Source organism: Schistocerca nitens, chromosome 5 (assembly GCF_023898315.1).
Source record: "Schistocerca nitens isolate TAMUIC-IGC-003100 chromosome 5, iqSchNite1.1, whole genome shotgun sequence".
Taxonomy (NCBI): Eukaryota; Metazoa; Arthropoda; class Insecta; order Orthoptera; family Acrididae; genus Schistocerca; species Schistocerca nitens.
The window spans coordinates 449,863,350-449,879,068 of NC_064618.1; the positions used below are offsets into that span (position 1 = coordinate 449,863,350).

General features: G+C 42.4%; 1 protein-coding gene across 4 annotated transcripts in view; it reads right to left on the minus strand.

The window, feature by feature from the left end:
• Positions 1 to 1,054: 1,054 nt before the first annotated feature.
• LOC126259350 (leucine-rich repeat-containing protein 59-like) overlaps positions 1,055 to 15,719 on the minus strand; it is an 85,853-nt gene continuing 71,188 nt past the window's right edge. For all 4 annotated transcript variants that reach the window (XM_049956071.1, XM_049956072.1, XM_049956068.1 and 1 more), the window contains exon 7: positions 1,055 to 1,510. In XM_049956071.1, the coding sequence (XP_049812028.1) occupies positions 1,137 to 1,510 (374 nt within the window). In that variant the 3' untranslated portion in view covers positions 1,055 to 1,136. The remainder of the gene's footprint in view (positions 1,511 to 15,719) is intronic.

The following is a 15,719-nucleotide window of genomic DNA, read 5'->3' on the forward strand; positions in this document are numbered from 1 at the left end:
CGATACCGTTCGGCCATCGCATCTGCCTTGTGCTCGTGACTCCTTTCCCGCCTGCACACACAAACCTGTGTCGCGCAGTAAGTACGTTCTCTCACACTTATTTTTAAAATATCGTGTGTTCGAGATGGTAGAAGGACGAGTGGCTCTAGAATTTATGCGGAAACTCTTGAAGCACTACAACCACTGAGCAACTTCATTTGGCTATAGGAATGAAGCACAATTTAATGTTTATTCTAAAGTCCTGAATTATGTATTAAATCCTAAAATATATTATTATTATTATTATTATTATTATTATTATTATTATTATTATTATGCAGGTAATAGCTGGCATTAATAAACATGAAAAACTTCTTAGTAAAAATCAGTGCATTTATTCTTTGGTACGAAGAACAGTGTTATTCCTCAAAACATCTATAAATTCATTACAGATTATCAAATTGCAGTATGTGCACTGTCCACTCACTTTGTGCATGGAAGCCAATTTCTGAACTGTAATTAAAGTGTCTCCTAAAATATTTCCTGCAAATATCACACTTTATTTTACAGCTATAATTCCCACAGACCAAGTCATAGAAATTCAATTCACAGGACAGTGAAGTAACATGCAGTTTCTCTTAAAAAAACGTTACGAAATGGGTCTACATGAAAATCTCAATGTTGCTGCCCTGGGGACAAACAGCACAAAAAATGTTTTAAACTTTACCCATCATTTCATATGAATGTATGCAAAACACAAATGCATGCCTGTTTTTATGCTTATATGTATCCATAACAGCGCAGAACAGGAGAGAGGTTGTGCAAAACGTGTGTCAAAGTTACTCAAAACCCCATTTAACTCAAATATGTTGTAACATACAGGTAGAATGGAATGTATCAAAATTTCCACTATACAGTGTTCTTTTTACAAAGTTCTAATATCAGTATTTTGTTTGAATAGATGAACTAGAATATGTATGAACTATGTAAATGCATTGCACAGTTACCAAAGAGAAAATGTACTTGAGATGTGTGTTGTGTTCTATAAATTACAAATGAGTGAACACAATAAAAATTAAAGGAAATAGATTCACACTGTATTCTCACAATGAATAAAGGTATCAAAAATTTTTGATGTACAATTTTTCAGAGGAAAACTATGATATTTTTTTCTTGACCATATCTATGTATAAAGGCAACTGATCACTGAGCGTCCTGTATACTACTTCCACCTTAAGACACAACAAACGCCAGACACTGATTAAGTATGCAGCCGCCTCCTGGATCTTTTCTTCCTCCTTCAGCCATACCCAAAATTCCATGACATAAGTACTGCACTGCAAAATTCCATGACTGATGTAGTCAGTTAACTGCCAAAGCAACTCTGCTGCTGGTGGATGTAAGATGTTCTTTACAGACTGTTGAAACAACAAATATCGTTCAGGGCTCAGCAGAGAAACCAGACTGAGTCCTAACAAGCAGCTCACAACCAACATGATAGGGGTCCAAATGAGACGAACATACCCATTACCTGAAACAGTTTAAAAACACACAAGAAATAAATAAAATATTTTAGCTTCCTGTTATCTGAAGATCTAGTCTCAGTAGAATACACATTAGTACATTACAGCTGAAGCAGGGGTAGTTTCTATGCTGGGTACAAAAATAATAGCTGTGAAAAATTTAATAAGAAACACTGCACATTTGAACAAGTGTACTTTCTGAAATTGAATGCTAGTGGCTTTATGCAGAATCATGTTTCCATGACAGACCAAATTTGAATCAAAACACTGCAAAAGAAACATCAAGCGATGTACGATTACAAGCCAATATGTGGAATAAGTGTACAAAAATAAGCAAATTTGCAAACAATTCTTTGTGTAACAATAATAGCATAAGTCCAATAAGATCTCCAGCAGCTCCTTAAGGCCTTAGGTCCAACCCGAAACCTGAAACTTGAACCCGTGTCCCTCCTCCAAGCTGACGATCCCCCACCCTTCTACCTTGTATATACTCCCCAAGCTCTACACAACCACCCCTCTTCCACAGGTCTCCCTACTGGTTGTCCTGTTGTGACTGATTACAATGCTTCTACAGAACAACTGCCCCTTTTGAACACCACCTCCAAACTACTGTCTGCAGCCTCCCATCCTACGTCCAAGGTACAGCTCACTTCCTTTCCAAAGTTCCTGTCCTGTTACCAACAGACTTCTTGTCAATCACTGTGTATGCAAAATTCTCATACACCAACATTCCAGCGTTGTCCTGATACCAAACCCACCACCTCTTTCCCAGTTCCCCTGGCCAACTATATCTTGACCCACAAATATTCCACTTTTGAAAGCCAAATCTATAAACAAATCATTGGTATTGACACGGGAACTAACATGACACCATCACACGGTAACTTATTTATGGGCCATCTGAAGAAATTTTTTTTATCCGGTCAGCATTTAAAACCCCTTGCCTGATTCAGAGTCACTGATAACATTTCATGGTCAGAATGCTTGGCAAGTATAACTTTTGATCTTTCCTCGTAAATCCACTTCACCTGGTCTTTCCTCAACTCACTGAGCCACCTTCAAAGGATTCGATATCCACCTCTCAGATGGCTCCATTGTACCTCCACTTTCACAACTGTCACCTATTATGTGTCAAACCTATTCTGTGTCAAGAACTCTTCCTTACAGCCTTGCCACCTGTGGATTCCATACAGGCAGTGAAAAGCAGTTGGCGAAACATGCAAGTAACCTTACCAGAGCATTTACTGACAGACAATATCCAACTCATCCATCCTCTGACACCAGTAAATAAGTTAACCAGCCACCCACCAGTAGCCTTCAAAAAGCTCAACCACATCCTTCACCAGGGCTTTGCCTACCTCTCTTCACATCTTGAATGAGGGATATCCTACCCAAAATACTACCCAAATCACCCAACGTTGTATTCTGGCACCGACCTAACCTACACAGTATACCTGTCCATCCGTATTTCAATCCTGCAATCCATGGATCATCCCCTTGTGGACAACCCAGAAGCAAGACATACATCCACCCTCTGTCTCCTACCACAGTCGAGTCACAGGCATTTTCTACCCACTGAAAGACAGAGCTATGCGTGAAAGCATTCTAGGTGGGCATGATAAGTAAACAACTACCTACTTGAATGAATGGTCATCACCACACTATGGCAAGCCACAAACTTCACCATCCAAATGCTGAACATGCTGTGCACCACAACACAAATGACCAACAGCTGCTTCACTACGCAAGCCATTTCGATACTCCCTTCCGTCACAAGTCTACCTGAACTACAAAGGTGGGAATTCCCTTCCAGCATATCTTGCATTCTTGCGATCCCCCTGGCCTAAGCTACTAAATCCTGTTTCCCACTGCCTCACCTTACCATTTCTGTTTCCTCTTCTATCACTGTACACACTCCTTCCCATTTGGATGTTTAATGCCTTTTCCCACCACTCACCCACCCCATGTGGTTCTCTCTCTCTCTCTCTCTCTCTCTCTCTCTCTCTCTCTCTCTCTCCCCTCCTCAACCATTTTCTATCCCTCTCCCCTTCCCCCTTCTCCTTTCTCTCCCCCGTCTCTGACCACCTTCCTCTCTTTCTCCCCTCCCTCTTTCTACATCCAAACACTCTGTCCCCTCAGAACTCCTTTCGTCTTGTCGTGCAGCTACTGAGTCCACCTGTCTTACCTCACCCTATCCCCCTATCCTCTCCTTCCCTTGCACATCTTTCCCTGCCCCCCCCCCCCCCCTGCATCCCCGCAGCCATCATCCCAAGCAACAGCTCTCTAATAATCAGTGTCATCACAGACATGATAGTGTGCATGAACATGTGAAATCTGTACCAGAAGAAGAGCGAGGGTTCAAAAGCTAATTAATACAGTCTTCTATTATGTGTGCGTATGGCCCCACATCAGTCTGCTAAACACAATGCTATGTGATGTCAAAAATTCATGTTATACACCTATTATAAGGCCTTTTCTGTAGCATTCACATTTAATACTTGCCCTACATCTACTAAGCTAATTTTAAGTCCCCCACTGCAGTTTCTGCCTATGTATTTGAACTAATCTTAGGAACTACTATATGGATTTTGAAACGGTTTCCATTAATATATTTGTGATGACAGGAGATAGATGTGGCACCAGGCCGGTATGAGAGGTATTATTGTCAGGAGGCTAGCACGAGCTAACGGTGATTTCCTAAACAATCATATATTATGCTGGCAGAACCTGCACTGCAGTCAAGCTGACTAGATGGCGTGGTAGCTCGAAGCTCCCATCACTGCCATGAGAAGTCACTCCAAATGCTAATTAAATATGGAACAGATAACATTCGTGCCTGCTGAGAACTTTCCTGGTGTGCATTGCTTAAATCATTCACATTATATGAAAGTGATGACATTTGGTTACCTAATGTGTCCTCTGAATTTTAATCATAATTCTACACAGTGCCCTAAACAAAATTACTGCTACACCACAGTATTTGTCTGGCCACAGATACTTAATGCTATCCACGAGAAGCCAAAGCAGATCACATGTATACTACAAATAAAAGCCACTGCAGAAATTACACTACCTGCATTATGAAAAATACTTCAAATAGTTTGTCATACATCGGCACAGCAGCTAAACTAATTCTAACAGAAGGAAAATCAGAGTGAAAGTACCTAGAGGAGATGATAACATTATATGACACAGCCTGAGTACCAAGAAGCCTTTGTGATAGTTCCTCATAAAGCATACCAGCAACAACTAGCAAACCATAAACAAGTAGCAACTGCTAATCTCAACTCCAGGCTGGGGCAAATAAACACACTGTTGTAAAAGTATCAATGAGTATCAGTCAGAAAGCTATTTAAACACATCAATGGCAGCATTGTCATTCAGGAAATGTGATCAGAAAATTGTCAAATCTACTATTGGCCACAACTTTAAGCACAATACTCTTGGCACAGAAATATCAAGAATGTAGCTTTACCTAAATCGCACAAAACAGTACCATAGGACAAAGGGGAAAATACAACTCAGTTCGAAGAAGTTTCAAGTAATGTCCACTAACTCCTATTTTTAGGACACTTGGGTTGACAACTTAAGATTATCACTGCCACAGGCTGCACCAAGCACTGCAAGATGGTGAAAGAAGACTATCACATGGATGGTACCTCTGACGTTACACAGCTAATTTAACTCACCATCCCAACCACTCACCCATCGAAATGTCGTGCTACTGAAGAATGCTGAAGATTAGATGGGTAGATCACAGGTATTGAATAGAATTGGGGAGAACAGGAGTTTGTGGCACAACTTGATGAGAAGAAGGGACCGGTTGGTAGGACATGTTTTGAGGCATCAAGGGATCACAAATTTAGCATTGGAGGGCAGCGTGGAGGGTAAAAATCATAGAGGGAGACCAAGAGATGAATACACTAAGCAGATTCAGAAGGATGTAGGTTGCAGTAGGCACTGGGAGATGAAGAAGCTTGCACAGGATAGGGTAGCATGGAGAGCTGCATCAAACCAGTCTCAGGACTGAAGACCACAACCACAACAACAACAACAACAACAACCACCCAACAGAAACATGCACTTTGAATAATGCTATGCTATGCTGACAACTATCATTAACATTATAGTCCATTCTACTGGGCCATGACTCTGTGTTGTTATTCTGTACTGTTCCAGTTGGCGACTCTTTGGACTCTGGCAAAACTATGGGGATTGCTGGTAAACTTTAGGCCTGGCTATCAAAATGGTTCAAATGGCTCTGAGCACTATGGGACTTGACATCTGAGGTGATCAGCCCCCTAGAACTTAGAACTACTTAAACCTAACAAACCTAAGGACATCACACACATCCATGCCTGAGGCAGGACTCAAACTTGCGACCGTAGCAGTCGCACGGTTACAGACTGAAGCGCCTAGAACTGCTCGGCCACACCTTAGGCTGGCTATCAATCACATTTACAATGTCAATGCACGTATAGATTACACTAATATCAGATGTCACACTGGTGATGAGGTCTTGAGTTTAGTGCATGTGTTAGCACAGCAGAGGACGTTTCATTTGATAAGGATCCAAAATTCATAAAAATGTCACTCTAACAGCTGCATCTACAAACACAACAACAGGCACAACAAGCACATTAGCTGCGACAGTAAGCACAAAAAGAAGCAAAAGAAGTGCAACAGCAGGCTGAGCAGTACACTTCACAATAAGCTCAAGAGGCCATCCTTGGACAAGGCAACCAAGCTGCACAACAGCAGCTCATATTGCAGTTACTGAAAATGCCAGTACAGTACATGCCACCACAGTTCACATCACTTTATCCAGAACATGAAGACTGCAACTATGACTACAAATGTCCAAGATTCACTTCCAGGCTAGTAGTGACACACACGTTTCTGTGTCATAATTTTTTGTTATCTAATAACTCACTGTTAATGTGACTTCTAACGGGATTGTGCTCTTACAGTAGCTGTGAGTATATAGAATTATCGGAAATCCGTAAAATGCTCTCTTAGCATTATAAGTTGTAAACTTATGTCTTAGCATCCAGGCTCACATTCCTTCATTGTTGTAAGAAATTAAATCATAGGCAGCTGAGCTCAAGGTTTCATTCACACGTATCAATTCACGTGTAAAAATGGAACTTGTAAACAATCATATGGTAAACTGTTAGTATGAAACATGATAATTATAAATGCACACAAAAAAGTTTGTGCAGAGACAATCTAGCAAATCCTACAATTGAGGAAGTGTTACAAACTGCAAAAACTTTCAAAATGTCAGCTGCACTACAGAAATATTTTGACGAACCTGACTGTAAAACAGCCTTTAAATTCAAGCAACACCAAGCATGATTGGAACATGTCAAGTACATCACCATCACTGGATTTGAGGTTCAAACTCTGCTGTCAAAATAATTTTAAAAATCCGCAGCACCCGTACATTGTTGCCAAGCATCGAAGTCCTCATGAAACCCTCTCCTGGTCATCCTCACTGTAACAGAAAGGATCAGTATCTTGGTTGTCCAGACTACTTTTAAAAGAACCCTCATGCTGAGTATCCATCTTAGGAAACACTCTGTCCATGGTGTTATATATAGGGACATCTGGCAGTAATCTCCTGCAGGTGCACTGAGTCAGCCCTGCAAGCTAAGTCATGACAACACCAAAGCAGCATGAATGCACTTCAAAGACAACTGAATCCTTTAATGGTATGACCGCAACAGCTTTATCTCCCATTAATTTTCTTGTCAATACCGAAGCACCAACCTCTACTACAAATGAGGCGGCCTATGACCAGATTGGTTCACAGCAGTTTCAACTCACACATGAAAGATTAAAATTATGTAGCAAACACCTGCATCTCATTGTGCAGTAAGTGTAACAGCATCGTACAAAAAAGGCAGACATTCACTTACATTTTTTGCTGTACCCTTACGAAACGCACAAAACATTTCTGGGGTGGACATTTCCACAGGTTTTGGGTTTAAAATAAAAGACAGTGTTAAAGGGGTATCTGAAGTGGCACCATTTGATAATCTTGAATCACTATGCACTGAATTTTCTAACTGCCTTTCTCTGGGATTACTGTGTGCCAACATTTGTGTAGCTCATATTTGATTAAGATCTTCAGCTACACCTTCTTACTTCTGAGCCTGACTCATCCTAACTGCAATTAGAGAGGATATCAACAGTGCGTTAAACTGCTTAGTGAGAAAAGATACCTTGTGGTAATTTCAAAGCAATCATAAATGTACAATTGGAAATTTATGTCTGTCCATCAATGGTCACAAGAAATAACATAAAAACTATCTGGTGGCCAAGATGGACATAGTCAGAACATATCTGCACTTCTCACTAGATGAACAGCCATGTCAATTCATGGCAATTAACTTGAGAATGTCTATGCCTTGCCCCTACTTCTTATGGGTTCGGACTCGATATTTCTCTTTCACAAAACAGTGTGCTTCAACACTGACAATTTCTTGCAAAATTGCTTGGAAGATTTTCCACTCACAACAGACAAAATTGTGTATGCTACGAATGAGGATCCACCCCATGCCAATTAAGTAGCCATTTCCTGCACAGATGGTCATAACACTTCAGAGAAGTATCTATGGAGAGGCCACACTAACATATTGTTTCTGTTGAGGGGCAGCAACCTTTTCAATAGCTACATTGCCGACTGTTTCATGGGGATTAGAGAACTGAGGTGGCAAGAAGAACTGGATTTCTGACCAAGTGTGTAGAGACCCATGTAGATTCCATGCCCGCGATCAGGATCTGCAGTTGTGTGATGTGCCACAGAAGTTGGAAAACGCTCTAGCATTGGCAGAAGCCACCACACTTGGATGTGCACACAGCCTCTTTCCGGTGCACTCCATTCACTGGCCGATGGCTTACAGAGTTGGGCCTGGCCAGCCTCGTTCTCAGTCACATGTTGATATTCAGCCTCTGTTTATTGGACTAGTAGTGCAGGCGCTCCATGACAAGTATCTTCTGTCTTCTTGTACAAGCATTATAGATGTAATAAAGCATTGTGTCTGTTTTATCTGTGTGTTCTTGTGATCAGAATACATTGGCAACAAGTAGGGTAAGTTTTTCATGTGTTTTGTTGTGCAGCTGCTTTTTGCACTTTGTTGTAACATGGAGTATCTGTTTCAAATGTTGGTGCAACAACAGACAGAACTTCTTATGGTCATGCAACAGGCTGTGTCAATATTGTTCTCTCAAAAATTTGTCTCTGGCGAAGATTCCTCCTCCATTCCCACCGTTTGATGAGACGGCAGAAGATTGGAAAACATAAGAACACCACCGACGGCAACATTTCCACGCATTCCATGTTACGGATGCAGAAGTACATTGTGCACTGTTTTTGTCATGGATTTCTCCCACCTTGTTATCAGGCATTGCAACAATTGATGGTGTTGCAGGAACCCTCCTCACTGTCATCTGACAATTTATGCTGCTTGTTGTCTTCCTATTATCACTGCCACATGCACATCACGGCCGCTAGGTTGAATTCTACTAATGTAAGAAGCAGCCCCATCAGTCTTATCGTGCATGGACTGCAACCCTCCACAGCCTTAGTTGCAAGCGCCATTTTGTCACGGCCAGGTCAAAAGAATTGTATGTGGACATCATGGTTCGCAATGTTATAATCCACTCTGCCCCGGATAAGGAAGTCCGGCAATGGGCCCTGCAATTATAACACCCCTCCCTCACAGATGTTTTGTCCACTGACCTGTTTTATGAGGTGTCTCAAGCTGCTGGCCAGCAGCTGGAAGCGTGGTGTAATGTCACAGCATTGTCTAGCTGCTTCCACTGCATGTGAATAGAATGAAATCGTGGCGGTTTAAACCAGTTGATGTGGCTGCTTCCACACAGAACTTAAAGAGCATACCAGCTGCCGCTCCCTGTTGCCATCAAGTGCGGCTTGCTACTCCCAACCAGACAGATCAGAGTGTCCCCAGCATTCACTATCTTGTGTGGCAGTTTCCTGGCTTCATGCCCAAACATATTCAGAGCTCGGCTCTCCAGAACTTTCAACGGTAAACAGGCACATATGGTGATATGGTAAACAGTAAATCCCCTTGTTTGGCCAATTCAAATCTGATGTTACCTATAGATCAGTGATTCAGCCTATGATCTTTATCATTGTCCATAACGTTGGTTCAGAAACCCTTTGGGTTTGATGCCTTCTGCCAAGGTTCTCTATCAATCATTGGAACCTCTGTACTCAGAATTTTACGATATATTTGCAGATGGCCTAAGGCAGGGGCGGGCAAACGTTGCACGCGGCTCATGAGCACACAGTGCTGCATGTGTGCTGCTCGCGTGCAATCGTCGAACGGAGCAGTGGCGACAGCCGGCAGGTTGCCGCAGTGAAGTTCCAGGCTAAGCTGCGGACGTTGAAGCGAAGCGATCACTACGTAGTGAATTTCAATAACCGGAAAATGCAGAGTGAATCAAGGAAACGGAGAATTGGAGATTTGCTATCTTTTAAAAAGGAATGGGAGAATCATTTTTTCTCTGTGCAAAAACGTGAAAATTGGAAATGTATAATATGTGACAGTATTCTCGCTGGTCAGCGGAAGTTTAATATTGAACGCCATTATAATAAATTTCAGTATGTTGCCGTTCTTAGTGCAATAAAAGAGGAATTTCTCAAGCGATTTGGGGATATATCTTACTTATCCCAAGGTTTTGAATAGTTCTCGAGACAATCTGCTGTTTCTGTAGATGATATTCATCCCAGTTTGAAAATGGAATTAATAGGTCTACAGCATAATTCTCGTCTGAGAGACAGGTTCCTTTTGGCAAGACGTGTGATAGATTTTTATCACGACTTTCCACAGCAAGTTTCCTCGTCTCCATCGTGAAGCCGCGAAGATAATGTCAATGTTTGGCTCGACATACGTTTGTGAGAGATTTTTTTTCTGTTATGAAAATGAATAAGTCTCAGTTAAGAGCAAACATCAGTAATGAAAATTTGTGTAACTGTTTGCATTTGTCTGTATGTAGAAATGTTGTTCCAGACATTAAACGTATTGTAAACTCCACCTGTGATAATTAAATAAAACGTATTGTAGGTAATAGGTACTCTTTCAAACGATGATTACTTTCAAGCACTCCTACTAACCTTATTCCTTCATTCAATAAAGCAGGCCAGGAAACAAAACACATTACAGAGGAAGAAGCGGAGAGAGGGTATGGTGGGGAGGGGAGAGAAGCGGGTGGCCAGCTTGCCCCTGTGTGCACGCAGAACACCTGTTAACTGCACACGTGCATGTGCACCGCACACGTGCAGAATTCCTGCCCGCCCCTGGCCTAAGGTGTGCCAGAGACTTCCAAGCTCACATAAACTTGAAGCAGTTGGCTCTACCCAGATTTTTCCGCGCTAGGCAGATTCCTACACCCCTAGGAATCAAGCAGGAACTGGACCAGCTTGCACCTCTCGGGGTTGTGGTTTCCATTTCCTCCAATGAATGGGTCACACCCTTTGTCACTGTGAAGAAACCCTATGGTAAATTGCAATTCTGCAGCAGTTTTAAGTCCATGGCTAACAAATATACAAGGTGCCACCTCCAGACCAGCTGTTCACGTGCTTAGAAGGGGGCTAATTTTTCTCCAAACTTGATCTTTCCAAAGCATATCACCAGTTACCCTAATGTGAGGAGTCCAAGCATATCATGGTTCTTAATTCACCTTTTGGCCTGTATCAATGCTGATGTTGATGTTTGGGTTGGCAAGTGCCCCCACAAATTTTTCAGTGCTATCTGGAACAGGTCATGTCCACTATTTCACTCTGTTTCAACTACCTGGATGACGTCATTACTGGATGTGCTACGAGCAACCACCTGCACAATCTCTGGGTCCTTTTTGGAAATCTCGGGGCTGTGGGTCTGTGTCACAATCTACAGAAGTACAAATTTTTCCAACTATCTCTTGAGTATCTGGGCCACACTATATTGTTTCAGGGCATCCAACACCTGGCAAGTCTTGCCAGAGCCATTACAGATCTGCCTGCATCCCTCATCACTGCAAGAGCTGCAGACTTTACTGGGCAAAATTTCCTATTACCACTGGTTCATCCCCAGGGGTTCCAACATTGTACGCCCTCTCTGCCTCCTCCTTCACAAGGGTGCTTCCTGTATCTGGTCTCCAGCGTGTGACCAGGCCTTAACCTTGCTGAATGACCAACTCAGGTCAACACAGTGACTAACTACTTTTGATTCCAATGAACCACTGGTTTAGGCTATTGCCACCTTGCAGTACAGTGTGTGGGCAGTCCTCGCCCTTAGGAATGCAGACGACTCTGAGCAGCCACTGGCATTTGCATCCAAAACTCTCACTCCAGCACAGGTCCACAACACTCAGATCGAGGAGGCAGCTTTGGCCACTGTGTATGCAGTCACCAAATTTCATGTTTTCTTGCATGGCAGCAAATTCCAACCCATTATGGATCAGAGGCCAATAGTTTTGTTACTCAGTTTGTCCACCCAGGTCCCAGATAAGATGGCCCACCGATTGCAGTACTGAGCCTTGTTCCTTTTCAAATACCACTATGACAGCTATTTTCCTCAAGTTTGAAAGAGAGGAGCTTGTGTGTTTTCATTTGGATATCATATCCCACCAAGTGGCAGGCAGGTTTCCCGATCAATAGTACCTGGGTCACCAAGGCTACAGTGTCTGACCCTGTCCTCATGCAAGTCACCTGCCTCATCCAGCATTGTCTAGTCCTCTGGCCCACACTTCCGATCTGCTTTGTCACTACTTTGTCTGGTACCATCACCTCTCAGTCTTAGATGAGGTCATCCTACTGGCCCAGCATTGATTGGGAGCTGCAGCATTTAGCTGCTGCATGTCCCAAATGTGCTTGTCAACATGCTGCTCCCAACACTTCATTCTCCCCATAGCCTCCAGCAACCCAGCTTTGGGGACGCATCCAAGTGGAATCTGCAGGTCCATTTCTGATTGTGTTTTGGCTGATTGTCATTGACACACAATTGCCTTTTCCATATATGTTCTGTTGCTCTTTGGCCACTACCAAAGCCATTATGCAGGCTCACTCAATTTTTTTTCTGTGGAAAATCTCAAAGTTACTCTCGTGTTTGACAACGGACATCAGTTCTTGGCTCAGGCATTTCATGATTTCTGTAAGTGGTCAGGCATTTGCCATGTTTGCTCCTCTTCCTTTCACTCCCAATGTAATGTGGAGGCCAACTGCATGATTTTCACCCTTAATATAACCAGATGAAAAAATATCTGCAGGACTTTCCCACCAAGGAGATGTTACAGGTTTTTCTGACAAGACTACTGAATGACTCGTATTGGTTCCCGTAGCCCTGTCAAGATTCTCCTGAGACGCGGCAAGGTAGGAGTAGGCAAAATGCAACAGGGAATAACAATATTAATGTGCTAATAGTAAACTGCAGGAGCATCTATAGAAAGGTCCCAGAACTGCTCTCATTAATAAATGGTCACAATGCCCATATAATACTAGGGACAGAAAGTTGGCTGAAACCAGACGTAAACAGTAATGAAATCCTAAACTCAGATTGGAATGTATACCGCAGAGACAGGCTGGACAGTGAAGGGAGAGGCGTGTTTATAGCGATAAGAAGTGCAATAGTATCGAAGAGATCCGAAATGTGAAATAATTTGGGTGAAGGTCACGGTTAAAGCAGGCTCAAACATGGTAATTGGATGTCTCTATAGGCCCCCTGGCTCAGCAGCTGTTGTGGCTGAGCACCTGAAGGATAATTTGGAAAATATTTCGAGTAGATTTCCCCACCATGTTATAGTTCTGGGTGGAGATTTTAATTTGCCAAATATAGACTGGGAGACTCAAACGTTCATAACGGGTGGCAGGGACAAAGAATCCAGTGAAATTTTTTTAAGTGCTTTATCTGAAAACTACCTTGAGCAGTTAAACAGAGAACCGACTCGTGGTGATAACATATTAGACCTTCTGGTGACAAACAGATCCGAACTATTTGAAACAGTTAACGCAGAACAGAAAATCAGCGATCATAAAGCGGTTACTGCATCAATGATTTCAGCCGTAAATAGAAATATTAAAAAAGGTAGTAAGATTTTTCTGTTTAGCAAAAGTGACAAAAAGCGGATTACAGAGTACCTGACGGCCCAACACAAAAGTTTTGTCTCAAGTACAGATAGTGTTGAGGATCAATGGACAAAGTTCAAAACCATCGTACAATATGCGTTAGATGAGTATGTGCCAAGCAAGATCGTAAGAGATGGAAAAGAGCCACGGTGGTACAACAACCGAGTTAGAAAACTGCTGCAGAAGCAAAGGGAACTTCACAGCAAACATAAACGTAGCCAAAGCCTTGCAGACAAACAAAAATTATGCTAAGCGAAATGTAATGTGAGGAGGGCTATGCGAGAGGCGTTCAATGAATTCGAAGGTAAAGTTCTATGTACTGACTTGGCAGAAAATCCTAAGAAATTTTGGTCTTATGTCAAAGCGGTAGGTGGATCAAAACAAAATGTCCAGACACTCTGACCAAAATGGTACTGAAACAGAGGATGACAGATTAAAGACCGAAATACTAAATGTCTTTTTCCAAAGCTGTTTCACAGAGGAAGACTGCACTGTAGTTCCTTCTCTAGATTGTCACACAGATGACAAAATGGTAGATATCGAAATAGACCAAAGAGGGATAGAGAAACAATTAAAATCACTCAAAAGAGGAAAGGCCGCTGGACCTGATGGGATATCAGTTCGATTTTCCACAGAGTATTCGAAAGAACTTGGCCCCCCTTCTTGCAGCGGTGTACCGTAGGTCTCTGGAAGAGCGTGGTGTTCCAAAGGATTGGAAAAGGGCACAGGTCATCCCCGTTTTCAAGAAGGGACGTCAAACAGATGTGCAGAACTATAGACCTATATCTCTGGCGTCAATCAGTTGTAGAATTTTGGAACACGTATTATATTCGAGTATAATAACTTTTCTGGAGACTAGAAATCTACTCTGTAGGAATCAGCATGGGTTTCGAAAAAGACGGTCATGTGAAACCCAGCTCGCACTATTCGTCCACGAGACTCAGACAGCCATAGACACGGGTTCACAGGTAGATGCCGTGTTTCTTGACTTCCGCAAGGCGTTTGATTCAGTTCCCCACAGTCGTTTAATGAACAAAGTAGGAGCATATGGACTATCAGACCAATTGTGTGATTGGATTGAAGAGTTCCTAGATAACAGAACGCAGCATGTCATTCTCAATGGAGAAAAGTCTTCCGAAGTAAGAGTGATTTCAGGTGTGCCGCAGGGGAGTGTCATAGGACCGTTGCTATTCACAATATACATAAATGACCTTGTGGATGACATCGGAAGTTCACTGAGGCTTTTTGCAAATGATGCTGCGGTGTATCGCGAGGTTGTAACAATGGAAAATTGTACTGAAATGCAGGAGGATCTGCAGCTAATTGACGCATGGTGCAGGGAATGGCAATTTAATCTCAATGTAGACAAGTGTAATGTGCTGCGAATACATAAAAAGATAGATCCCTTATCATTTAGCTACAAAATAGCAGGTCAGCAACTGGAAGCAGTTAATTCCATAAATTATCTGGGAGTACGCATTAGGAGTGATTTAAAATGGAATGATCACATAAAGTTGATCGTCGGTAAAGCAGATGCCAGACAGAGATTCATTGGAAGAATCTTAAGGAGATGCAATCCGAAAACAAAGGAAGTAGGTTACAGTACGCTTGTTCGACCACGGCTTGAGTACTGCTCAGCAGTGTGGGATCCGTACCAGATAGGGTTGATAGAAGAGATAGAGAAGATCCAACGGAGAGCAGCGCGCTTCGTTACAGGATCATTTAGTAATCGTGAAAGCGTTACGGAGATGATAGATAAACTCCAGTGGAAGACACTGCAGGAAAGACGCTCAGTAGCTCGGTACGGGCTTTTGTTAAAGTTTCGAGAACATACCTTCACCAAAGAGTCAAGCAGTATATTGCTCCCTCCTACATATATCTCGCGAAGAGACCATGAGGATAAAATCAGAGAGATTAGAGCCCACACAGAAGCATACCGACAATCCTTCTTTCCACGAACAATATGAGACTGGAATAGAAGGGAGAACCAATAGAGGTACTCAAGGTACCCTCCGCCACACACTGTCAGGTGGCCTGCGGTGTATGGATGTAGATGTAGAAGTAGATGTAGATGTAGAGTGCCA